This window comes from Pleuronectes platessa, chromosome 10, assembly GCF_947347685.1.
Source record: "Pleuronectes platessa chromosome 10, fPlePla1.1, whole genome shotgun sequence".
Lineage (NCBI taxonomy): Eukaryota > Metazoa > Chordata > Actinopteri > Pleuronectiformes > Pleuronectidae > Pleuronectes > Pleuronectes platessa.
In genome coordinates, this window is record NC_070635.1 from 15,476,146 (window position 1) to 15,501,876 (window position 25,731).

Sequence of the window (25,731 nt, forward strand, 5' to 3'; positions counted from 1 at the left end):
TTCAATATTACTCTATAACTCTTTACTGTTTTTGTACAATGGACAATAAGAAAATGTTTTGTATATACTCTAAAAAAACAAAGCACATCACACCCACGTTTCAATTTTTCTCCCCACCCACACTCCCGTCATTCATCTGCAGTCAATTGCATGCGCAACGAATGACTGCCCTTGTAAGGAATGATCAGATTCATGGTGACTTATAGTTTTCTCTCTTCCATTTGCTTTTCACATGATGATACAGGACACCCGGCTTTTCACGAGCCTCCTCTTTCCTCTGCCATTTGTGTTTTTCTTCTCTGCATCAGTGGGTTTTGGAAAACGTCTTGACCATTTGGCTCCATTCACACGTTGCCTCTCTTTCTGGCACCTACGCCTGTGAGAGGATATTTCTTGAGGTCAGTAGGAAATGTTTTCTCTGTGCTTCTGTGCAAACAAATGGTGCTTGAATACTTAAAACCCAAATCTGTGTGCTTTTACCAGCAGCTGACCAAATGTAGAATTATCAAAGGACATTATTATTGAGTCTTTGGGTTTTGCTTTTTTAATCAGGGTTATAGAAAAATTATATGTTGCGGATGTGAATCTGTGACCTGAGTGCCAAATGAGGACACAGTAGAAAGGAAAAATTGAATGATAAAGTTAATGAAAGGGCAGAAAGTAGGAGGGACATTGTGGAGCATCAGCAAACATGCTGTTCAGTGAATAAATGTTGTCTTGTGTGTGTCCAAGAGCAAAGAAGGAACATATGATCCCACACCAAAAGAATGACAGTTTCAGCATTGCATTAAAGCCATATCTTTTATTCAGTAGAGAACCTCATAAGATACACCATTTCAGCAACATGGTTCTCTGTATGCACATACATGAAGGTCTTATTGATTTTTTGGTTGGTCCTCACCCTTTTGTCTGTGTTTATTAGTTATTTCAAGGCTTCAATCAATTCATTGGACTTTGATGAAAACGAACAGTAAAGCTGCAAAATATTCACAATAAACTTATTTATTATCCTTTTTTAAAAGCCATTTATAGGGGTAAAAAGGATATTGAAATCAAATTGAACTTAAAGTTAAACAAATATAAAAAAATCAAACAAACTGAGCAGAAGGCACAAAGAGGCTTCGACCGAGAGTAAATACTGTACAATACCAATTTATCACTGACAAACTAACTTGGACTATAGTCTATGCAAGTATAAATTAATACATATAAATTATGGTAACATCAACATATCAAATCAACTTACAGATATAAAAGAAGAGGAAGGTTATTGTCTGTTGGATTGCCAGCATTGCAGTGTCTTAAAACCTCATGGGTATTGTTTATTTCTGAACAACAGATCATTTCTGTACGGCTTGAAGGTCAAAGCACGACACTAATACTGCATTAATGTAGACAATGAATTGCAAAGGCACTGAGGATTCAAGTGAACAGTAAAAGTCACGTTATCAACAGTAAGTCACTTTGGGTCAGTGATCAGATCGTCCGGTTTATTCCAGCCATAGTAAATAGGTAGTCTTCATTTGCACTCAGTCTACAATTAAGTCAGTTATAAATCTATTATGACCATGGCAGTTATATCATGAAAAAAACTCTTAAGTAGCATTAAAGATAGATGTGGCATGAAGGTAATCAAACTGTTAAAGACATTAACATTTGGGCAGTGAGCTTTAACAACGCAAAATAACCGAACAAATATGGCCGTTACAGTCCTTCGAGGAAATGCCAATATCGATTTAACATTTCTTAATCAACCTTGAACTCGAAGTCAACAAACTCAGGGCAAACTCTGAAATCAATGTCGTTTTGATAAGAATTTGTGTTAATGCCAGGTCAAGTAATAGTTTAACCACTTAACCCCTACCTCTCGGTTCGTATCAACAACCCTGTCCTCCTGTGAACCAAAATGTCACCTATCCATTCAGAATGTAAGGCCACCATACAGAGCTTCGAGACATTTCTCCAATGTAAATTTGAGGCCGATGTAAAAAGTGTTCCTCTTTAACACAATATAAGCAGTAGGGAGCTGGATAAAATTCCTCAGCCTACACATGATGCAAATCCCGAATATTTCCATTCAATACACTTTCTTACATGATATACACAAGTTAAAAAGCATGTGCTAACAGGAGGAAATACTGCCCTGTTAACTGTGTCCTTATGAAAGCTCTAATAGACCCAACACGCCTCTGGTTGACTAGTTGAGGTACAGACTTCGAATTAGGAAACCTGTTTAAAACCTGACATGGTAACATTCAGACTGGCACTGTCACCATTACAGAGTAGGGAAACTCCCGATGGTGTACACTGCTTGTGACACGCAGGAAGATTATTTGAAAAAACTGACTGTAGAAAACAATAGATGCTGACGCTGCCCCTTTAACATCAAACCCGTCATTGCAACGGTGCACAGCTGACAAGACAGGAATGTGCTTTGGCTCGTGTCAGACATCACTGGTCACTTCTATGGCTTGTGAATGATAGTGATTAACCTTGGCTCGACCTTAGAAACGCTGTCCCACATGTGCTGCACCAAATATAAAAAACTCCTGAAAATATTTCTTTTGTCGGACAGATTCCAGGTTGAGGAGCTTTTACCCGCTCAAGGTCAACACTGTATGAGTGGAATGAAAAGACTGAAATCTCTTTGCTTACAGAAATATAATCTCATAATATGCAAACACATTTGAAAAAAGATTACTAGAAATATTTTTTCCCAAAACACATATAAAGAACATTTATATTTGGCCAGTTGTACAGGTATCAAACATATGTGGGATAACAACAAAAAATACAGTAAGTACCTGCAGAGTAACAAAATCTCTCGCTCCAATACTGGGCAGCATAAGGAGAAAAAAAACATATTCATTCTTCATAGTGACATAAAATCTTCAATTCAGCAAAGCGTACAGAAAATTAAATGTAACAATGCAAGCTGTTAAACTGAGCAGACCTGACCTCACATAAAGGGCAAAGGGTGTCGACGTTTAAAGGTTCTTTGTTATAATAATCCCATATGTTAAGGCTATTTATACATTTACTGCCTCATGTTGTTTCTCTGAGCTTGGACTTTCCAGTTACTCTAAATGAGACATTCGATCCGTCTGTAATGCAGAACCAAGCCAAGCCCACACGTGCTTCAGCTTAAAAAAATGATGTCAGTTTAAAGGCACAGTGTAATCGATACTTTAAAGTAGATTATTTCCTTAAAATTTAGGCTGTGAATTAAATGTCCAATTCACTGGGATGGAATTACAGGAATCTATTTCGAATAGTCCTTTTTGTTGTCTAATCACTTCTTCTTCACAAAGCCCCCCCCGGAATATGTGAGAGAAAAAATGAAATGATGGCAAAGGATAAGAAAGATGAAAGAATTAAAAACATCGATGGAGCACTGTAGAAGAGAAGAGGCGCTTGACTTCAAACTTCAACAAGAGGAATCGTCTTCAGCGGTTTATAGATCCATTTTCAGCCCTGATTGGCAGGCGACAGATTGCATTTAAAGTCCCTCTTGGTCAGTTCAGGCATAAAACTCCTTGGTGGGCGCTTGGTGATAGGCTGTTGAGGAAACCTTGGTGTCTCCAAGGTCATAGCTACCTTCATCCTTCTTCTTCATGCGGTAGGCGAGGAGGAGGAGGAGGAAAACTGCACAGAGGAATCCAACCACTCCGCATGCTATCACCGCTGGAGAGGACATAAAGAATATTCATATATCTTTTGATAATTTTAAGACATAAATTCATAAAGTATTCATCATCATCATCATCATCATCATCAATGAAGAGGAGTTTGTAAAATTCTGTCCTTACCTGCCAAAACGTCTGTCCTCTCCCACAAGTTCTCAGACGTCACCTCTTCAGGGGCAGGCAGCTCATTCGATGTGCCTCGCCCAGCGGCCCGAATTTCATTGTCATCCTCAACCTTGATCAAAACGTTTTCAGAACCCTCTTCGAAAATGTCCCAGGTAGTATCCAGACTGTTGTCCTCCTCTTTGGTTACACTTATGTCAATGCTGAACTCGGTTGTGGTGGTTTCAATGGGAGGCTTGTTGGAGGCGCTGGGGGCGATATGGTCCGTGGAGAAGTCGTGGTCCTCTTTTGGGAGAATAGCAGAGATCTGAGAGAACATATACTTTTGTTAAAAGCTTGATAAACTGAAAAACAGTAAAAAAAACATCATGTGGTTTTAAATACTTAACAGTTCTCAAAATTTAGACCACGAAATGGATCTTATTACACATTATGTAAAACTAAATGAGTCCTTGTTTTTAGTTTTACTGTTACACCTTCCAGAAGAAGTTAGTATTAACTTGTACTAAACTCCCATCATCATAAGTCAAAAAGTTTCCAATGGTGTATATTTGAGCTTTGAGTTAAGCAGATAAATACATGTAACAATATCCTAAAAAAATCATTGAAGATGCAGACCCTTTATTATTGATCATAACATCACTATGGTAAATGGTGGTTTGTTTTGGGACCCAATCCATTAAGATTGTGTAACGTGGAGATACAGAGTTAAATAAAAGGAAAAGCAACCCTCTACCTTCTCTTCGCTGTTGTCTTCACCGCTGACTTGTATCAATATCCCTGCTGTGGTTGATGGGATGGGAGTAGAATCTGCTGTTGGCTCCGGCTGCACTGGAACGGTTTCATTGGAGACTGGGATCTTAGAGAAGTTGAGGAACCTCTCGAGTAACTTCTCTTTATCTGAGATGTCGATGAAAGCTGCGATAGAGGAACAGATTTTGGAGTAAATGCTCTGTTTGAACTCTACAAAGCAGTTCTTTAACATGTAGGAGGAATGCAACTCATGACTTTTATTACCTAAAATAATTTACCACATTATACCACATTTAAGGGGAAGCATACTAGGGTCACACTGAATGTTCTGAATGAACTGAATGTTCCAGCACATCATTCACAGTGGGTGTGGAAGTGAGTCATTCATAATAAAGAGAGACCGTATCTGTGGACTCCCAATAAAAGCCCACCTGATTCACCTCAGGACAAACATCTGGCACACAGTGAGGGCTTCTGTGTCTCAACTTACAGACACTTTTACAATAGCATTGCTCATTTCTGACATGTGTGACTGGGTTGATTGATGGTAGATTAGGAAAAACACAGTGAATGGAAAACTGTTGGGCTGCTTGTATGGAAATTTGAGGGCATTTGATTGGAGGGTTAGAGCAGACTAAAAGGGTTTGAATGTGTTAATTGATTAATGAACCCTCAATTCAGAACTGCATCTTACAACTGAAATTTAAAGTTGGAACAAAAACAGTTTCAATCATTAAAGATGTCAAGTAGAATGGCGCTCAGTAGAGTGCATACCTCTGCCAACAGTCCTCACAAATTCATCGGATCCAACTTTTTATTTAGACCAGCACCAAATTGCACAAACTCATAAATATCAGTACCCCTAAACATGCCTTATTTTTAAACCAAGATTGAATGAATTATTCTCAGAAATATCAAGGGAAATGTCAAAAAATGAACGATCTCGCAATGTTAGAAAAAGTGAAATAAAACTACTACATCCTCCCCCCGCTCCGAATGTGCACCAAAACGGGTTCTTTCCTGACTTATACCACATCCTTCACCAACTTCTGTTATAATCTATCCAGTCGTTTCTCGCGTAATCCTGCTAACTAAAAGACAAACAAACGCAGACGAAAAACATAACCTCCTTGGCAGAGGTAAAAAACTAAATAATTACAAAACAGGGACATTCGTTAGACTAGTCTCCTTACCATAGTCTCCAGATCCTGAGCCTGAGCCATCATCTTCTCTATCTTCGTCATCTATAGGGAGGTCGCCTGATGTCAGGCCCTCTAGGTACATGTCATCTGTCGTGGAAGCCGGGGACTGGGAGGAGACCAAAAGCTGGAGGGAAGAGAAATGACAGAAAAACATTTATTACTCATTTAAATCAAGAAAGAGAGAAATACTAACCAAGAAGAAGGTGAGGTGGAGACATAGATTCACCAAAATCTGTTTCATTCTCACTCGCAAAATTCCTTCCACTAATTGAAAACACGTGAGCATCTCTACGGTCTTGCAGCAAGACCATACCTCTCACAACCAGTAACCTAAGCTGGCCACATATGCCACAATGAGCATCCACTGGTTTCTGTGATTTTAACCATTGAGTGTATCCCATCCATAGTGTCACATGTACAGTAGACAGAGGCTTGTTTCCTGCTCATTTCACATGTTTGTGGCAGTAATTTGTGAAACTTCACAGAGCCAGACAGCGGAGATCTAAGCGTGTGTGAGGAGGAGGAGGAGGAGGGAGGGGGAGAGATAGAGCAGTCTTCAAAAGACAACGCACAGACCAGACAAGTGGACACACACACACACACACGGAAAGACTGGTTTATATCTTCCCACCAACCCAAGGACTCCACAAAGAGTGTGATGAAAACCAAAACCCTTCATGTCTCTTTGTTGAAAAGACCTGGTCATATAATAAAAACTTCAGCCAAAGAGATGAGGTACTCGAATAGATGAAGTTATTCATCGGCTTGATGAAATACGACTTTGTCTGAAGTTGAATAAAATGAGCTCCAATGACTTTAGACATAAGGTGATATAATGAACAGCTCAGCCAGACATGAACAACACATGAATCCGGTAAAACCAACTGATAAGGAGTCGGACAGACAGTGGACTTTACATAGATGTACAGTCTTTTCCTGGAGACTTTTGCGAACCTTAACCACCGACACAAACATAGACTTTTGACCCCTCTAGGACGAGCCGTCCCCAATTGACTGGTTCTTGTTCTGGAATTTGTCCCCAAAGGTAGCATATGATAGAAACGTGCGCACACACGCGGATGAATATGGCCCATTGAGAGCTGAAGTATGTCTGGTATGTATACTATGCCTCCACTAACACAGGTGCTGAGAGAGGGAGAAAGGGGGGGAAACTGGAGAAAGGGAAACGAAGGGGAGAGACAGGGACAGTACTGTATTTTTCTGGTAATAAAACAGGTGCTGAGGACAGAGGAGAAGACGTGAGAAGGTGAACCCCTCTGTCCTGTGCTGCAATATATATGACCACAGAGACGTAAAGGTATAAATACATTCTTAAGGCATCTGTGCTCCCTCTCCAATACAACCTTTCAGTGGGCAGCAGTATCTGATGTGATTAATGGCATGACGGTCTTTCTGCACGTCATTTCTAATATTTCAAATTACATGATTAGACTGGAATGACAATGAGCCGGGAATCAGATGTTCTACAGATTTGAGATTTGTGTTCTTTATTCTGTAACTGCAGACCCAACACTTAAATTATGTTTCAACATATCAGCAAGCTACAGGTTTGTGTATTGTTGGGCTAATTAAACTAAATCAAAACTCAGGACAATCTACATTTCCACAATGGAGCCTGTGATATCTGAGGTTTGAGCTACCTGAGATGTAACAACATGTAAAGAGAGAACCCTTCGGAGACCAACCAGATGTTCACACAGTGGTGAAACAGGCCAAACAGAAAATCATCAACATAAATTTTCAAAAAAGGACGTTGAAGTCACATCATGGCGAAACTGACTGAAATAGCAGACGGGCTTCTCGCATTCCTACCATCTTCAGGCAGGGGATTACAAAAGCAGATGCTGGGCTTGTCACAACAAAAACACACAGACACACACAGTGTTACAACACACAAAGCCCAAACTGCTACAAATGTGATTACCATCTACTGTCTTTTAAGTAGTGCTGCCTTCGAATGGGGTCATGTTTACTATGTTCTCTTGAGCTATTCATGACCTCAGACTTAGGAATTTCCCCAGGTCACAAGTTGTGACGTGTTTGCCGACGTTTTTTTTAAATGGTGGAGGAAACGCAAGTACATTGGTCATTCGATTGTATTATATTGTAACTTTATACTTTGAATATGTATAATACATTAGAGTAAAAAGTATATATTAACAGTCTCATCTTTTCCATTAAGCCTTTGAATTTCCTGCATTACGTTCCATGTGTAAAAGTTTGCTAAATTACTACTAATAATGGTAATAATAGGTACACAGGTACATGACTTCACATGTGACATTCGAAGGTAGCATTTGTAACATTATACATATTTGACTCCCAGTTGGACATCACTGGTCTTGTGTGTCTGGGCTCTTGAACTGGAAGAAAGCATTTCAGCTCAGGTCTGTACTGACTGAATCGTCACAGAAAGGGAAGCACACCATGTACAAACTAAAAAGGATCGAGACTCCCTTATAAGGCAATGACATCCAACCCTACTGTGACCTCAGGTGGTGTTGAACAGATGGATTTAAACACACACAGCCTCAACCCCTTACTACACTACTTTGAAAACTAAATCCCATACACAGGGACATCGGGCTCGGCCGTATGGTTGAAATCATTGTCACCATTAATACTGACATATTCCAGTATGAATGAATACACAAAATGGCAGATGTACACAAAGTCACTGGTGAAATAAACATCGTATAATCGTATGTTTAATATATTTTGTTATTTCCTAGATTTCAAACATGTTCAGTTTACACAGAAATAAACAGCCCTCAAATTTGATTAACTGGAACAAGAGGAAGGTTTTTTTGGTTTGCTTGATAAATGTCTTGATCAAATGCTTCTGTATCAAAATGTTTATTGACTAAATATGAATAAATTTAATCGACTATTTGATTAAACGCCGCTTTTCTCAAACACACGTACAATGTAACAAGTCAAATGAGAATCAGGCACAATCAGGCTCTGTGTCCATCCCCAGAGGTTATTACTGGGGGTTTACTGGAAGACTTGACTCAGTCACTCAGGGGTTACACACATCTGGAAAACATCCACATGACCATATAGTGCACAAACACATCCACACTGTATATGACCATCTGGTATCCCGGTGCTCTGTCATAGCGAAGACAGTTTTTCTGGAAACCGCAAGGTCACAGCGTGAAAACACTGCAGAAATACAACAGGGAATCTGTAATCAACATTTTTTTTCTTTCTGAGTCTGCTGCACTGACACTTATTAAAGTTACGTATTTCCCAGATGAGCTAGAAGTCGGCCAGAGAGCAGCCGGGTCAAGAATGAGGTTGTGTAATCGCCAAAAGCACACAGAAGACCTGTCATCACATCGAGGAGAGCAGCAGGGCCGCACTGCGTTCGAGGGGGAGGATGTTTGACGAAGGCTGCGAGTCACACAACGCCCCCCCCCCTTAACATGAAGTCGATCTCCTGAGTCTTGTGATGGCATTACAGCCTGTAGATGCTTCTCAAAGGACGAAAAGTGACCGTTTTCAAGAAGGGAGACCATTTTATATTTGGTCCCGTCTCTGTAGATCCGGACATTGTACTTCCAAAGTGGAACACAAATAGAAAAGTAAAAGAAAATGATCTATTGTTGTCTTTCACACATGAAAACTGAGATGTTTTGACTCTGCTGAACCCAAACTAAAGAATCCTAGTCGCCACAGAGTCCCCTGACATTCAATATGTGATTGAACATTTCTTAACTGGGTAACAAATCTTTTAAGATCTAGTTGTGAAAGCCCCTGAAGAACATGGGGAGATTTCAACACAGACACAACCAGCAAAGTCACAAAAATGCCACAGAAATAGTCTGGATGCTTAAACAGATGTGTTTAGTACAGTGTTGCTGCTTATATGTTGTGACTGAAAGTGTGCTACTGATTAACTGAGAGCACATGAAACTTCATGTTCACCACATTGTATAGTAATTCATCAAGAGATGTCAGCCCAGCAATTTTGACATTCATGGTTTATCATTCAGCCATTTCTTATGTTGGGAAAGTGAACTTTTGGACCCCACTTTATTAAATTGCTCTTCCTGTTGTGTCAGTGTTTGACTAATGGGCTTTAGATGCAGCATGAAGATAATCATTAACTTACATTCCTCCTGCTGCCTTTTCTGGTTGGATTGGAAAACTACGTGCGCCTGCCTGGACTGGCCCGGTGGGACTCACCGTGAGTCATCCATCCAGAAAATGACACAACTACCGGCTCTCAAGCTGCCTGCCTGTTTGAACACTCATCTCCTCAGATGTGAGCAATATCACCGACTGACTCAACAAGCAGCTCTGCGGCCGCACTCAGGAGCAAGAGGCAGTTTCAGTACGTGACGTAAGCCATCACACCCAGCAATTTAAGACCGGAGTCAGTGAATTAGTTGCCTAAAGTTAGAAGGAATCAAAGCGTATGTGGATCACAGAAGGGAACACATCACATGGCAGTAAAAAAAAGTTGTTTATAGAGGTTGTATATTCTAAAGCTCACAGGGCCTCGAATGCAAAGAAGTGGCAAACTGTGTTTATTCCACTATAGAGCATGTGTGCACTTTCTTTTTTCCCCACAACAAGTATCCAGCAGGAGGGTCTCAGGTTTCAGCCCCTCTCCCTTTCACAACACCCAGACCATAAATCATAAACACCATGCATCTCCGGGTGAGGTGTCACAGCTCCCTGGCTCTCAGTTTGGGGACTTCTACAGTCAGTAGATCATGCAGCAGGGATATATTTTTCACACTTTTTGTGACAATGTGCAGAGCTCTGGTTTAGCCTGTCATTTCCAGCTTCACAGCACAGAGGGTGGAGAGGAGGGGGCAGAGAGAGGCAGGGGGGTCTTTCGGGTTTGTGTCTTGTCATTTGCATCCTTGTGAAAAGTTCACCTTTGCAAATCACGACATTTAAAAGGTGATGTGGGAGATGAATGCAGATCAGGTCCGGAGGTTTGAGCTGGAGGCTGAACAGACTCTGGCCCTGTGTGAACTTGACACCAACTGGACGCCTGAACTTGGGCCGGAGCCACAGTCTGAGGCTGAGTTATCAGCAGAGCCTGGATTTGTCCAACAAATAACACATCTGTTGAGTAAATATACTGTTGCTTCCTGGAGGACAACAGTTAGCTTGAGCTAGTTTAGCTTTCACTTTCTCACATTGAGAGAAAAAAAAGGTAGACGAACGTGACAATTACAGAGAATGTCTTAGAAAAATAAACATGCCGAGCAAACCAGGAAGGTATAATATTATGTATACGTGTTTTTTCTTTAAAAATAACTATATTTAAGGCCACCTGAATGAGAAACTGAAAGAACTGAGAATACTTAAACGTGGTCTCCTTTAAACGGTTATTGACGATAAATTTGTTCCAAAACTCGAACTAATGGATAAAAAACAAGTTCAACATGATCGAGTTGAACAATAGTCAAGTTTTAGCTAAAGGCAGTTTGGTCCAATTTGAGAGTTAAAGCTCAATTTACCCAAAAAAAAGCCACTCACCTTTTTTTCACTGATAATCCCAGTAGCCAGCGCGACGAGGAACAACAACCACGGATTCCTCATCTTAACTCCCAGGGGACGAACCATATCTATGGGACGAACGGCCGGCTCGAGGGAAGCGTCCGAGCGGTGAGCAGAGAACTGAAGTGACTGGAGGGAGAGGTGAGGTGAAGTGGTTCGGCGGAGTCCTGGTCTCGGTTCTCTTGGTTCTCTCGGTTCTCTCTCTCGGTCGGACCTCGGCTCCTCTGGACGCGCGCTGTGATGTGGATCCTCTGGAAAAGTTGTTTGGACTGGAGGTGCAGCGTGGCTCCGCGGTGACGTCAGCACAACGTGACGTTACGTGCACTGAGGAATGAGAAGAGGAGGAGGAGGAGAAGGAGGGGCCCCAGGGAGGGGGCTAGAGAGGGGGGAGAGGGGGGGAGAGTTCACAATGGACAGCCACACACCCACACTTAGTCACATGCTTAGAAGTGGTACATGTCTCCTATTTATCAATATATCTATCTATCTATCTATCTATCTGTCCATCGATTGATCTATCTATCCATCTATCCATCGACCTATTCATCTATCCATCTATCTATCTATCTATCTATTTATCTATCTTTCCAACGATAGATCTATCTATCCATCTATCCATCGACCTATTCATCAATCTATCTATCTATCTATATATCTATCTATCTATTTATCTGTCCATCGTATGATCTATCTATCCATCTATCCATCGACCTATTCATCAATCTATCCATCTATCCATCTATCTGTCAATAACTATATATATGAAATTTGTTCTGACTACTTACTATTCCAATTAAAATGTTACATTAATAGTTTTGTTCTAAAGTCATAAGAAAAAAAAACTTGTTGGACATGCAGGTTCCAATCGAGGCCCCAAGGGACTGGACAAAGAGAAAGCAGGAAAACTTAAAACATGAACAAAGGTTTGTGTATCAGAAGTCATGTTCCCTTCCCACTGGTAATGCCAGGATGCACCAGATTCATCTTGTGACCATTGAACTAAAAAAGCTGACTGCATATACAAGAACTTATAGTAAGAGTAACAGTAAGACACTGCTTACACACTGACACAACAGTGTTAGTATATGTTTCAGTCACAGGGTGGGTTATATATATATATCTTGCTCTTTTACTTTTACTGGAGTATTTTTATACTGTGATATTAGTACTACTAATTAAGTAAAAGATTTAAGTACTTCTTCAATTACTATATTTATTTCTTTGCCGTCTCTCAAAATGGATTAATGTACAAACTCTCCTTAATGATTAGGTAAACTGTACCATTGTCTACTGTTTACCTTACAAATATTAAAGATTGTTACGTTAAGCATGACTATCAATTTGGAATAAATAGCAGCAAGCTACGAACAAAAGTCAGATATTTATTGCACAGTAATTTATAAACACATTAAGATTAATGATCATTCCTTTATCCCACACTGGTTTCATCATGGTGTAATGTGGAGGAACATCAGCCAACGAATAGGATTGAAAACTGTAGATATGACGCCCTCTAGTGCAGACGAATGGTTACAGCAGCAGAACAGAAAAACACCAACAGCATCAGTTCTGTCATGGCACTTAAGTCCTTCAAAGTGTCAGAACCAGATATTTAAATCAATTTGTATTATAAGATTTCTTTTAAATTAAGCTGTTTTTTTGGGTCATTTGGTGATAAGAGAAACTGAATTACATCCAGTGTGAAACAACACGCGTGAAAAAATTTAGAACATTGTGAATACTTTTATTGTCAACTTGTATAATACAGGACAACAGCCAAAATACGAAGGGTCTGGCTGAACTTGTTATAAATAAGACACAGCACAATAAGGAGGGATTCTAACACTTATTACTTGTGAACCCTGAAGATGAAGCCAAATCTACCAAAGTCTTCATCATAAATCGATCGATTTGTGATCCTCTTTGACCAGTTCAACCATAGAGGGCTTTGCAGCGGCCCAGAGGGATAGATCAGACCATTCAGTTATGGAAAAATTACAGAAAATTTGAAAAAGGAAATATGATTTTAAGGAGACGTTTTATTTTTCTGCTTTCGGATAATCATCTCATGACCCTTGAGATTTATTTTGACCCCTTGCGTGTATTCTGAACCACAAGCTGGGAACCACCACTGTGTGGCCACTAAAGTTTGCTTTGCCCTAGAATGACAAAGGTTTCAGTTGGTAGAGGGCTTATGCATGTTTTCATTGAGGGTCTGCATATTTAACATATAGAATACTACACAGACTTCCCACATTTAATATTGATTTAGCATTTTTTTAATTTTATTTATTGTATTGTAATTGTGTATTTTAAGATATTCTTATGTTTGAGGTTCTATTATCAGTATATTGGGTTGAATGTTGTTTCTTTCCTGCACTATGAAAAATGTTTTGGTGTAAAGTTAATAAAAGTTAACCCAGCTTTAGAAGCAGTCACAGTCATTGTCATGTATGTTCCATGTGTAACAAGAGCCTTTGATTTTAGGGCAAAAGTCAATTTGAGACAACCACAGAGTAAGATAGTTAATAAAAAAATAAAGATAATTGTTTTTCTGTTTGTTTTTTAAGAAAGAGAAAATAACTGCAGAAGCATATTAGAAACATGTTACAGAACAAAAAAAAAAGAAGGTTATCATCTGATAACTCCTTGTTTCATGAACAGTACCTGCAAACCATCCAGAAGACTGGATGCTCACTCAGGGACATGACAAACTGAGACACGTAATGGACGGAGCCAGCATTCACATTATTTACACCGGTGCCTTTCCTGCTTTGACAAGTCAAACTGTCCGTAGTGGAAATGGTCCGTTTAGAAAAGTACTGACTCTTTAGAAACAATAGACCTAATAGAGTCGCATGGCTCCATTTAACAAACATTTTTCAATCTGTGACGACAGAGAAATACCCACTTGTTTTATCCACAGATATAATTAAATATGAAGACATCCACGCATCGGAAATTTCTCCAACACAGTGGGAGGGATATAAGGACACAGTGGGATCTCCTGACGTTGGGATGTAGTCTCGATCTCTGCCATAGTCATGGGAGAGTAAAACAATGAGGTAAGATTAAAAATGCATCTTTAAAGCTACAGAGTCTGTGTGAAGGCAGTTTACATAGCAAAGGTGGCACTTCATCTGATTCCTGGTTTGACGTCTGATGCTTTCAGACTTCTCTTCCAAACTGGAGGGATCTGCATCACAGACAGAAGAAATTACATTTGTGTTCTCATTTGACAGTAAATCCAATTATTATCTGTGAATGTATCTATCAGGACTTTGGGGTGTGAAGTGGCCTCAGAACATGCATGTGCAGAGATGACATAGTCTACCCATTGTGGCTGCGTGTCTATTACCATTGAGGGCTCTAGATGTCGTCCCAGAAATGACAGCAGTCGTCGCCATATGAGCCCGCTGCCCAAGAACATGAAGCCCGTTACCAGCCAGAAAACACGAGGGTCCTGGTAATGAACACCAAAAGTAAAACACAAAAATATATAAAAGGTTTAAACACAGAAAAACTGTGTGACCAAGGAACATGAATGGGAAATACATGAAAAACACACCAAAATATAAACTCAATTTTAAATCGAATAACTATATATTTTTTTCTGAAGTTGCTCATTTTATCAAATTAACCATTCAAAAGTCTGAAAAAAGTAAAGCAAGCAATATAACCCTAATATTTGAGGGCTCGTAAACAGCAAACACAACAGTCAAACTCCACACTCGATGTTATTCTTTGGAAGGGAAGTATTTCACCTCTTCAAAGCACGATGTCAAATTCATTCCAAAGGCCACTCCTATCAGACCGAACAAGGTGAGGGAGAAGGAACCCATGGTCAGCTGCAGGTTCAGACGCATCATCACGTTACGATGGCTGCAATAAGACAGACAGACAACTCACTCTGTATCAAGAGAATACAAATATGGATCTTAATCATATCTGAGAGTCAGAGCGAATAAAGAGCAGCAATTATAAAAACACAATTTAAACAGTAAAAATATTCTGCATACCACAGAATAACAAGTGGCAGTTAATCACTGGGTTCTAAGTTATTCAAGAGTACTGTAGGTAATGGTATAGGTATAGTACACCCAGTGTGTGTGTGTTTGTGTGTACCTGTCTAGATTGATGAAGATGACACTCTCAGAGTCGTCTATCAGCCCTTTCAGTTCTCTGGCCTTGTTCCCCAGCTCCTCAGCCTGAAGGGAGCAGTTCAAATTCACCAACAATCAACACACAGTCTAACTCCTCACTGTACATGACCCTTCTCCCCCCCAGGCAACAATATTTATTTCTGATTTTGATTAGATGACATTAATATTGTATTATTTTTTAAATCAAAACAAGCAGAATAGGAGATACTACTTTTGAAGGCAAAAAATGTGTCATTTTGTCCACAAGTCTTAAACAGACCATTTTGATAATCTCCTTATAGCTTTAAATCTGCATTGTAGTTAATTTATAATTTCATAAAAATTTGAATTAATAATAATAAAAAAAGCTGCTATGTGGGATGGTTATACCTGCATATAGTAATTCTCCAGTAACAGTTCCATCTCCTCAGCATGGTCAATGCCCAAACTGCTCTCCTCGCTAGAAAAGCAGACAAAGAGTCATATCGATAAATCCCTTCACATTTGGCCAAGTGGCGTAATGGATGACGCATCTGACTTTGGATTAAAATCTCTTACTAGTTTGTTTTTGGCAAGGAAAGGTTTTTATAAACAGGCCCGAACACTTATAAAACATTAAATATGTCCTTATTTTGTATATCGATATCAAGGCTTAATGATCATTCCATATTTCATCAACGAAGTGAAGAATTATCAGTTGCATTCTTTGTAGTTGTTGTTGAAGTTGGAAACAAAAAATCATAAAGTTCTTAAGTCAAATTTTTTGTTTTTGATTAGTTAGCAAATGTTATTTGTGCACATAGATTAGCACAACTTGAAACCGAATGTATCTCTAATCCCTTAACAACAGTTTCTGGGATTTTCAAACTCTACCTAACTTCCACCTGCCACCAACCAGTGGTTTCTGCAATACGTAACCCTGACATAACCTAACCCTACCAATGAGGACAAAACAGAACAGACAAATCATTTTTTGAATTTGGAGCAGAAAACCTATTTACGGCCTAAACGGACTTTGACAACTTGACAAGAAACTTGCTGTTAAAATGTGTGTAAGTATATGTGAGTGCATATGTAACATACAAAACTCTTGGGTCGGTCCACTTGGTCAGACAGAGTTCTTCAATAATCTCGTCCTCATCCAAAATCTTCAGCAATGATTCCTTAAAAACCTTTATGTCCGTTTCCAACTCTGATAAACTGTCGGGGAAACAAGAGAGACAAGACGATATGTGAATGTTAAGGTCTAAAACTACCAGTGTGCATGTTGGAGGATGAGAAGCAGTGACAGAAAACTGCAATCCCCTGCTCCACCTGAGGAATTACAAGCTATGTAGAGTTGTATGGCTGTGTGTGTTACCTCTTGCTGTTCTGCAGAAGTATGTGTAGTTTACTTCTGTCAGCAGAAAGGATTTTAGGATCCACTAAGGATTCCAACACATCCAATATAATTGGCTCGACCTCATTCAGCCGGGTTTGTAGCGTGTTCACCTATTGTCACAGATACATAAACAAACACGTGTACAAGCCTTCACCTCATGTATGTTTACAGGGAGGTTTTATCTTGGTTAGAATATGCTTGGATGCTCTCTAATCTGTCTCACCTTGTGCTGCAGTATGGCCTCCAGTGCTCTGAACTCAAAGGGCAGAGAGTGAGTCTGTGAGGCAAGCTGAGGAGCGAGCTCCAGTACCAACCAGCGTTCCAATCCCAGACCACGGAAATCCAACACCAAGAGGGACTCTGGCGTTACGATGGCTTTCAGAGACTATGGGAAGACAGGCGGGTTGTTAGCAGCCATGTTAGAAAGTACTGTACCATAAAGATCACAAAGGTGAATCAGTTTAAAGTTACATGAATTTAGTCAGTAAAGCAGCTTTCAGACATGCACTGATGTCCGAACATTTCCCTGAAATCAAGAAGGGGTGTATGTGAGCATGTAGATGTCAGAGTGTATTGCTCCAGACATTTTCCAGAACTTTTCCTGCTAGCCTAATCGTAAATTATCTGGAAATGTCAATGTGATCCCTTGTGAGAAAACAGCAGGACAAGTTTAGTGAAAAAGTGAATTCGCAGAGAGAAAGTGGACGTGCTGATTATGGACGTTAAACAGGAAGAATACAATTATCTCAGGATGAAAAAGGTGCCATACACGTAGAGGACGCAGATGAAGATGTCAACTGAAGGGGAGTGTTGCAGCTACATTAGAAAATATTGACTCCAATTCTGAGGATCCTAAAAGTAATTTTGTCAGTAGCTGATGAATGGCTTTTTACCATCATGATTATCTACGGGACATTTCACTTGTTGATGTGAACGAGTGTGTGCAACTGTCGGTACGTGAAGATCTGTGTTTGGGAGACTACAAGCTCAATAGTTGACTCTGATCTGTCAATATTTGCAGTGAATGACCTGATAATTGAGAACTGGTTGTTGTGTAACCAAGCACCTTGATGTGATCTCAGGGGTCTCAAGCAGAATTCACACACGACCGATATATACGACCGAAGCTCGTCAGTGTAACACAGTCAGCAGAGGCACACCGGCCCAGGACGCAGCTACAGCACAGAAAGCTTTCACTACTTCAGGTAACACACCAGCTCTTTATCTATGTTTTAGTTTTATTTAGCACATAATCAATCACAGCACCAGACAGAAACAGACTGCAGATTACTTGATGCACACTTCTTTACTTAGTTTTTCTTATGATCAAGTAAGACTTAGTTAAATAGAAATTATGTTTTGTTTCATCTTTAAAGTTTAGACAGAAATAAAGTTCCTAGTGCTGGTGCATGGTGTATTTACATCTTCAAACCTGACACTGTTTTAAATCTGAAGGTAAATACAAACAGGCCTGACTCCAGTCAAAAATATTTGCTGTTGAGCAGGCTAATGAAGTGCAAGCATTTAAATTATTTTGTATAATAATAATTCTTTTCTTTAAAATTTATTTTAAAAGTGACCCAGAAGATTGGGCTATTAAAACATAGAGAAAACAGATAGATAGAAAATAACTTGATGACTACATTTTTACTTTCAATAACATACTTCTAATGTTTAATTGCAGGATGGCTGTGAAGCTGCTCTGTCTCTGCCTGCTGCTGGCTCCGCTGTGTCCCAGCTGGGCCAGAAAACAAACATGTCTCAGATCTGCTTCCAGCTGCGACGAGTGCGTCCAGTCTGGTCCGGAATGTGCCTGGTGCACTGCCCCTAATCCTGACGTTCGGTGTCATAACATGAAGGGGCTGCGGCGAGCAGGCTGCCATAAAAGTCATATATACAACCCTCAGGGCTTGGTGCAGGTGGTCAAGAATGAGAGCAAGTAAGTTTATAAGATCCTCTGCGAAACCACAAAGGGAAAAGAAAAAACATGTATCAAATTGTGCTGATATAATTGTTGCTATTTTATAGTTTCATAATTTGTTCAAGGCCACAATTACTTCTTATTTATTCATCATGCTGCTTGTGACTCCTGAACCTCTGCAGCACAGAACCAGCAGATGCTAAGACCCTGTTCCTCCAGCCCCAGGAGTTCTCCGTCCGGTTGAGGCCGGGTGTGAGCCAGACTTTCCCTCTAACTATCACCATGCCGACAGACCAGTCTGTCCCAGAGCTGACGACTGACCTCACCAATGTGCCAGCGGGAGTCAACATCACACTCAGTAGAGTCATGACTGGACACCCCTTGTTTGTAAATGTCACCAAAATTTAGGCTGATGTATTGCACAGGACATTAGGAGCCAATGTCTCATGTTAAAAACAGTTTTTACTATAATAACAAATGCTTTGTTCTCTAGGTGACTGTGGAGGCCGCCCAGTGTCCCAGTAAGAGTGATGACTCAAACCAGAACAGTACTGGGCCCTGGTTTGTCCACATCACACCCAGAGGCTTTTCATTGGGTGTGAAGTTAGAAATATCTCTGGATTGTGAGTTCAACCGCAGAACCTGACTATAGTTTATATATATATATGGTAAAAAGGCTGAGTATTAGAAAAGCCCTGAAATTAAGACAATGAGATAAACTCAGTCTTAATGAAATACAGTACCTCATTCAATAAGATTAATATGAAGTTACCTGTGTCAGAAGAAGGAACAAACAGCACTCATCTATAATGCTATGAATACATACTTTACAATGATTTCCCCAGGTCAGTGTGACTGCTCGAGAAGCCGTGAGGAAAGCAGCGTTGCCTGCAGTGGCCACGGAGCTCTGATGTGTGGACAGTGCGAGTGCTACGATTCTTACACCGGACCAAACTGCCAGAGGGACAAAGAATCATCTTTTTCACGAAATGAAGACTCCTGTCGCTCAGGCCGTAAGGCCCCTGTGTGCAGCGGCAGGGGGGAGTGCGTGGACGGCTACTGTGAGTGCGAGGAGCGAGCTAACCCCCAACAACGATACAGTGGACGATACTGCGAGTGCAGCAACTTTGACTGTCCTTACGCCAACGCCAAGTATGATGTGTGAAAAGCAGTTGTCAAATCCTGTCTAGTCTACTTATTTAAAAATACAGATTTTTACTTAAAAAAATGCGATTAATGTCCAACAGAATGTGCGGAGGCCATGGGACGTGCGAATGTGGACACTGCTTGTGTGACGACGATTGGACAGGTGAAGACTGCAGCTGCTCCATGGAAACTGCCTCCTGTATGGCAACAAACCAGCAGCTGTGCAACGGTAGAGGGATGTGTCAGTGCGGCAAATGTAAATGTGAGCCACCATATACTGGCCCGACCTGTGAGAGCTGCCCTCACTGTCAGAACACATGTCAGGCAGCACATGGAGTGTGTGGAGTGTCGGGCGTTTGGGACGGGAAAGAAGAAGGACAGGTGAGAATACAGGGGGTTGTGAGAAAATGTGACTAACTCCAACTAAAAACTACCTGTTGCTTCCTATGAGGATACCATTCTGACCTTTTTCTGATTTGAGACATGAGGCTTTTGGTTTTATTCCATTTCCACACTGTAGAATACTGTTAATTACGAAGGCTCACAATTATTTTATTTTATAAACTGAATGCAAATATTTATAGACTATCTTGTTTATAATTCTTGAATTGCTTGTGTTCTCTGACTCGGCATCAGGTGTGAGCAACAATGTGGCTCGCTCAGAGTGACCGTGGTGGAGACCAGAGAGGACATGCCTCAATCTGAAGAAAATATTCCATTCTGTAAAATGATGAGCCGCCATGACTCTTGTTTCTTCTACTACACCTTCTCACACACACCCTCTGGTGGACAGTCAATTGTGGCGCGGGCTAAGGATTGTCCCCAAGGACTGTCAAAGTGATAGGAGGGCAGAATTGGAGTGGGTGAGATGAAAAGCGTCCCAATTTGTCCGAATAAATTTTTCATTATATTATATTTCAGTTGTAATATCAGATACATGCATTGAGTTTTAGTTGCTGACATTAGCTAATCTGTTTCTTTGTTCTATTAACAATCTTATTCATTGTAATTATTGAGAAATAGTCTAATAAAATAATTTATAACCTTCAAAAGAATGTTATGATACTACCACTTCATAAAACTTTTGTCTTTGCAAATGTTTCCAGTTGTCATTAATTAACTGCACTTTTATACCATCCACGTGGTGGCATCATGTCTCATTTAGAGACAGGCTGAATGTCTCAGGTTTAGCTGTTTAAAGTCCTGCATCAGCAGGAAAATAGTTTTTGGTTTACTTTTGTTTGGTCTCAACCTTTGGTCAGAGAATGTTTCCTGATCAGGTGTCTGATCAAATAGGATGTCCATTTGGTTGACAACAGAAATGTCTCATGATTCATTGAGTTTGCTTATAAGACAAGAAGAGAGCATACCGCCATTCGTAAGATGATGCAGTTGTTCCTGGCAGTGAGGCTGGTACTGTGCTGAAAGCGAAGGTCTCTGGCCTGAAGACTTAGCTCCTGGCAAAGCTCGGTTTTCTTCTTCTCTGTAGGAGAAAAAAAATAACTAGTTCAGTAAGAACTAGAACACTCTAAACACAATTCTATTACATGTATTTCTGACTTCATATGGTGTAGGAATCTACACCAAATCCAAAATGTTCATTATAGCAAATCGTGTACAATAATGACAAAGCAACATTACATAACAGAGTGAGGGAGCAAAGTCAAACAGTGAGGGTCCAACCACAGGTCACAGCAGAAGTACCGCAGCAGTGGTGAGCAACAGTATTGTGTCCAACTTTGCACGACTAGCTTGAAAATGTGAAATTCTGAGATATTTTGATACCTACACTTTGGTCCCAATGGTAACATTACCAGATAAGAGATAGACAATTATCAATTTCTGAGACAACCTTGATTTGAAACACATCAGGGAAGCCAGCCAATGGTTTATATGAATTATTTTCACTTACCAAACGATGTAACATTTCCTTCCTGGTCAAATTTCATCTGTGAAATAAATAAAATATACAAACAAGTTTATTACATCGAGGGATTGCAGTTTTTCAAACAGCCAGCTTTAAAACATTTCAATACATAAGTGTACAACAGTAGATTGGTTTAAGATTCTTTGGGAATCTAGATTATTTCCAATCTGCCTCTGTTTTCACATTAGCACCTTTCCATTAAAAACAGTTTGTTCAGCAACCACTGAAATTATCCTGGCCAACTGCTCTCTGTGAATTTCTTACCACTACGAAAGCTGGAAGCACGCTGGAAATCGGGGCATCTGTCACTCTGCAGCGGACAAGGGACACTGTTAAAAAAAAGACAAGGAAAACTACATGTGAAGCTAAATATTTCAACCATGAAGCTGCACAATTGTAGAGATTTACTAGAGCGATGTAGGCACTGGGAAATTATTGTTTTTATGCTTGACTATACCCATATGATAGTTAAAATATGAATATACTGAGCTCTGTTATTTGACTGGATTGACATTAATGAACTCATTTTAGCTTTTAAATCCCAATGATGTTGAACAGCTAACTGGCTACGATTGGGGGGACTTTCAAGGATACTCGATCACAAAGTAACCTCTCCATGTTCTGTTTCAGGAGCTTTTTGAAGGTGTCAAAAGCAGTTGCATAAAATTAACATTTACAGTAGAGGAGCTACAAAGGATGGCAAAGGAATTTCTATGTCTAAAAACAACCCTGCAGATGCGTATTGAACCTGCAAAATCAATTAGGGTTAATCTTTAATATATGTCAGTTTCATAGATACTCTTATTAAAGACACTGATGACAATTATTGACAGAGGATGACATTAGGTCTGGGCTATTGTGTAACTGGTTCTTCATGGTTTTAATATCCCTCTACAGTGGAAAGAAATATGAATCCTAAATAGAGTTACTCTCATCTACAGGCACAAGTAGTGTAGAGCCTGAGTGATACTGGATTTTAAGAGATTAATGGTGATATTGATATTTTAGACGTTAACACATTACATACACAAACATGATCTACAACGTGGCAGTTATGTCCTGCAGAGTCTTTTTACTTAACCTTAGAAACACACACAGCAAATATATCTGTGATTGACTAATATCAGTCTACGATTATGTGTTACAACAAACTGGACAGTGAAAGATGTGCACATGTCTCATACCAGCTGTAACAGTGAGGTCACCTGTTGTCAGTATGTCTTTAACTAACCAATCCCTCATGCTCACCAGGCCACGATGCTCCTTCTTGTAGCAGCTTCTCCTTCCTCCCCACACCGGACTGACATGTTTTGTGTTGATGCCTTGATCCAGCATCACTCCAGATCCTGCTGTGCACAGACACGTTCCTGTTTCCTGCTGGCACACTGTACTTCAGTGGGCAGAGGCCTCGGCGGACGCCATGTCTCCAGGGGGGAAAAGCATTGAGACAAGTGAAGGGTCGCTTTGGATAAAAGTTCCCACTGAAGGGGGGGTACATCCTGATGCAGCTCCTGCAGCCAGCCAGCAGCAGTCTATGCAGCCTGGTCTCCACACCACCACCACCACCACCAGCACACCCACACACAGCCTTCACCCAGGCGGACATGGCGGCTGGTGTTCCTCTCAGGCGCTCAGACTCGGGTTGAATGTGTCAAATCCTTGAGCCGTGTCATTGGTGGTCTCTTCCTCCAGCTGTTTGTGTGGTGACAGTCCGAATCCACAGGCACGAGGAGGATGACAAGTGTTCCCAAGTTAACATGACAGACCTAGTTGGTGTAGCCACTGGTTCAACTCCAGTGACACCAGTCACACACTCCTGCCTGAGCCACTTTCGAACTTTCCTCACGGTGTTTTCAGCAGCTCCTCCGTGTTATGCTAGCTCCGTTAGCTTGTTTTTTTTGCTAATTATCCGTTTAAAATCCCCCATGACATGGAACGAGGACACAACGGACACACGTATGTTGCCTGTGGATGACAACAGACTGAAGTGAATCAACACGTGACGCTGTGCTTTGGTCCCAAAACGCAGCTCGCAGGTGTTAGCATGATGGAGAGGACACTAGCAAGAGCAGCGTGCCTGACCACAATGCACCGCGGTGACAGGGACCAACGGGCAAAGATCGTCTGTGGGAAAGTGAATCACTCGAACTGAAAAAAAGAATAAACCCGACCCTTCACCTCAACATAATGACAGTTCAGAAAAATATTCAGCTTTTTATCTCCTTGATCATTTTGGAGAATTTTAACCAGCTTTTAGAGTAGAGAAAAATGGGGAAGAGAGGAGAGATGGGTGGAAAAGAGATCGGGGGGATGGAGAGAAGAGAGAGGGAGAGAGAGAGAGAGAGAGAGAGAGAGAGAGAGAGAGAGAGAGAGAGAGAGAGAGAGAGAGAGAGAGAGAGAGAGAGAGACAGACAGACAGACAGACAGACAGACAGACAGACAGACAGAGATAGTGACAAGTAGTCGAATAAATAAAAATAGTGCTCAGTGCATGATGGGAGTTTCCTCTGCAGTCCAGACCTATAGCAGCATAACTACGGGGTGGCATGTACAAGTGTTGTCATGTTTACCTATGTTAAGGTGACCCTCAATAAAGTAGTTCCTCTATCAGGACCAGGCACGTGCACAGACATTTTGGGGGGCAGATACTCAAACCAAAAAAAAGGGCACCCATCGCCAAAATTATTTATGAAATTAAAAATAATAATAATAATAAATAAATAAAAAACACAGTAAGATATTTTCAACTTATATATCTATTTTTGTTAACAAACTAACTCAAATTATCAATTTGAATAAATAAATGAATAACAGGCAAAAACAGACAAAACAAGGCCATATTGAATAACCAAATAATATGTTAGGGTTAGGGTTCGTGATGTGATGGGCTCCTCTGGACCAGGTAGGGTTATTGATTCTCCCTCATTTGTTTTACTAGTTGATGGCCTGATCCAAGATAAAAGAGAGCTGCTATCCTGAGCTGCTTGCTGCAGACCCCTATCCTTCTGCTTTTGGAGTTTCTCTTTTCTTGGCATTATGCTGGACATTTTGTAAATAGGATAAATCAATGTTGGGCATAATTATCAAGAGTGACTTACATATCTCTATAAAGCTGACAGCACAGTACACACACATTATTGTTTTACTGTTTTCTGACAGAGTTGAAGCATAAGCAGCATTACACTAGTAATATACCACAATATACCTCACCAGACTGTCATGTAGCTCAACTTAAGACCTACCTTTCATTTCAATAATTACGATTTTAAGTGAAACAAAACTAATGAAGTTGTCTAATTTGTAGAACAGTAAAACTGCCTTTAAATTCTGTCTGTCTGTCGGTGTGTCTGTCTGTCTGTCTGTATCTCTCTCCCTCTCTCTCTTCATTAAACATGACAAACGTCAGAAAACAGCTGGACAAGGCTTTGAAATCACAGAGTTTTTTGTTTGTTTATTTTCTAGAAAATGTGGTAAATTTATAACCAAACAACGTCGGGGATTGCACAAACACCGTCATTACATGTTGGCTGATGCTGCGGGTAGTGCTGTGCAAGTTCACACCTCTCGTGAACTAGTTCAAAGTTCAGTTCATACAAGTAAACATGAATAGTTCACGTTCATAGTTCACCATTTAAATTCTGGTTTCAGTTCAATTCATAGTTCAGTTCATGTCATAGTTTTAAGGTGGAAAGTGAGAATGAAAGACTTAACTTGTTAAAGAAAACCTTATTCATCACTACCCCTTGCCTTTACTGTCGGAATCTTTATCAGTGTGTGTAAAAATCCCTCTCTGCTTTCTCTTGCCATCTGTATATGAGACCAAGAGCTGATGTGTTGCAGGTATGGCCTGCCCCTTTAAGGAAAGTTTGTAGTGTGTGACGTAGTGCACCTGGGTATTGTGGG

At 40.4% G+C, this 25,731-nt stretch overlaps 3 protein-coding genes and 1 long non-coding RNA gene across 4 annotated transcripts in view; 2 read left to right on the forward strand and 2 right to left on the reverse strand.

The window, feature by feature from the left end:
- The window catches only part of LOC128449220 (uncharacterized), a 12,288-nt gene extending 1,670 nt beyond the window's left edge, over positions 1–10,618 (forward strand). The window contains exons 2-3 of the long non-coding RNA XR_008339853.1: positions 245–398; positions 9,045–10,618. This is a non-coding gene — a long non-coding RNA (uncharacterized LOC128449220). The remainder of the gene's footprint in view (positions 1–244; positions 399–9,044) is intronic.
- Positions 788–11,590, reverse strand: LOC128449219 (syndecan-2). Its single transcript, XM_053432284.1, has 5 exons — positions 11,291–11,590; positions 5,756–5,888; positions 4,546–4,727; positions 3,810–4,116; positions 788–3,684 (listed from the first exon to the last, which is right to left on the reverse strand). The coding sequence occupies exons 1-5, from the start codon at positions 11,375–11,377 to the stop codon at positions 3,521–3,523; spliced, it is 873 nt and encodes a 290-aa protein (XP_053288259.1). The 5' UTR covers positions 11,378–11,590; the 3' UTR covers positions 788–3,520.
- Positions 11,591–13,034: 1,444 nt separating this feature from the next.
- On the reverse strand, positions 13,035–23,941 carry mrs2 (magnesium transporter MRS2). Its single transcript, XM_053433438.1, has 12 exons — positions 23,077–23,941; positions 22,093–22,157; positions 21,814–21,850; positions 21,272–21,384; positions 17,058–17,219; positions 16,814–16,944; positions 16,537–16,653; positions 15,844–15,913; positions 15,437–15,519; positions 15,076–15,193; positions 14,670–14,774; positions 13,035–14,507 (listed from the first exon to the last, which is right to left on the reverse strand). Exons 1-12 carry the CDS (start codon positions 23,432–23,434, stop codon positions 14,448–14,450), a joined length of 1,419 nt encoding a protein of 472 aa, XP_053289413.1. The 5' UTR covers positions 23,435–23,941; the 3' UTR covers positions 13,035–14,447.
- Positions 17,881–20,998, forward strand: LOC128450033 (integrin beta-1). Its single transcript, XM_053433439.1, has 7 exons — positions 17,881–18,039; positions 18,519–18,773; positions 18,938–19,142; positions 19,249–19,378; positions 19,601–19,907; positions 20,003–20,282; positions 20,538–20,998. Exons 2-7 carry the CDS (start codon positions 18,520–18,522, stop codon positions 20,541–20,543), a joined length of 1,182 nt encoding a protein of 393 aa, XP_053289414.1. The 5' UTR covers positions 17,881–18,039; position 18,519; the 3' UTR covers positions 20,544–20,998.
- Positions 23,942–25,731: the final 1,790 nt, after the last annotated feature.

Excerpts from the sequence above, each read along its gene's own strand:
- LOC128449219 (XM_053432284.1), bottom strand. The coding sequence starts at position 11,377 with ATGGTTCGTCCCCTGGGAGTTAAGATGAGGAATCCGTGGTTGTTGTTC. Across the intron at positions 4,728-5,755 it reads CTCAGGATCTGGAGACTATG|CTTTCATCGACATCTCAGAT; the intron begins GTAAGGAGACTA and ends CCTCTATCGCAG. Across the intron at positions 3,685-3,809 it reads GAGGACAGACGTTTTGGCAG|CGGTGATAGCATGCGGAGTG; the intron begins GTAAGGACAGAA and ends TGTCCTCTCCAG.
- LOC128450033 (XM_053433439.1), top strand. The coding sequence starts at position 18,520 with ATGGCTGTGAAGCTGCTCTGTCTCTGCCTGCTGCTGGCTCCGCTGTGT. Across the intron at positions 19,143-19,248 it reads TGACTGGACACCCCTTGTTT|GTGACTGTGGAGGCCGCCCA; the intron begins GTAAATGTCACC and ends TTTGTTCTCTAG. Across the intron at positions 19,908-20,002 it reads TGTCCTTACGCCAACGCCAA|AATGTGCGGAGGCCATGGGA; the intron begins GTATGATGTGTG and ends AATGTCCAACAG.
- mrs2 (XM_053433438.1), bottom strand. The coding sequence starts at position 23,434 with ATGTCCGCCTGGGTGAAGGCTGTGTGTGGGTGTGCTGGTGGTGGTGGT. Across the intron at positions 22,158-23,076 it reads AGAAGGAGCATCGTGGCCTG|TGTCCCTTGTCCGCTGCAGA; the intron begins GTGAGCATGAGG and ends TTTTTTTAACAG. Across the intron at positions 16,945-17,057 it reads AGGCCATACTGCAGCACAAG|GTGAACACGCTACAAACCCG; the intron begins GTGAGACAGATT and ends CTGTGACAATAG.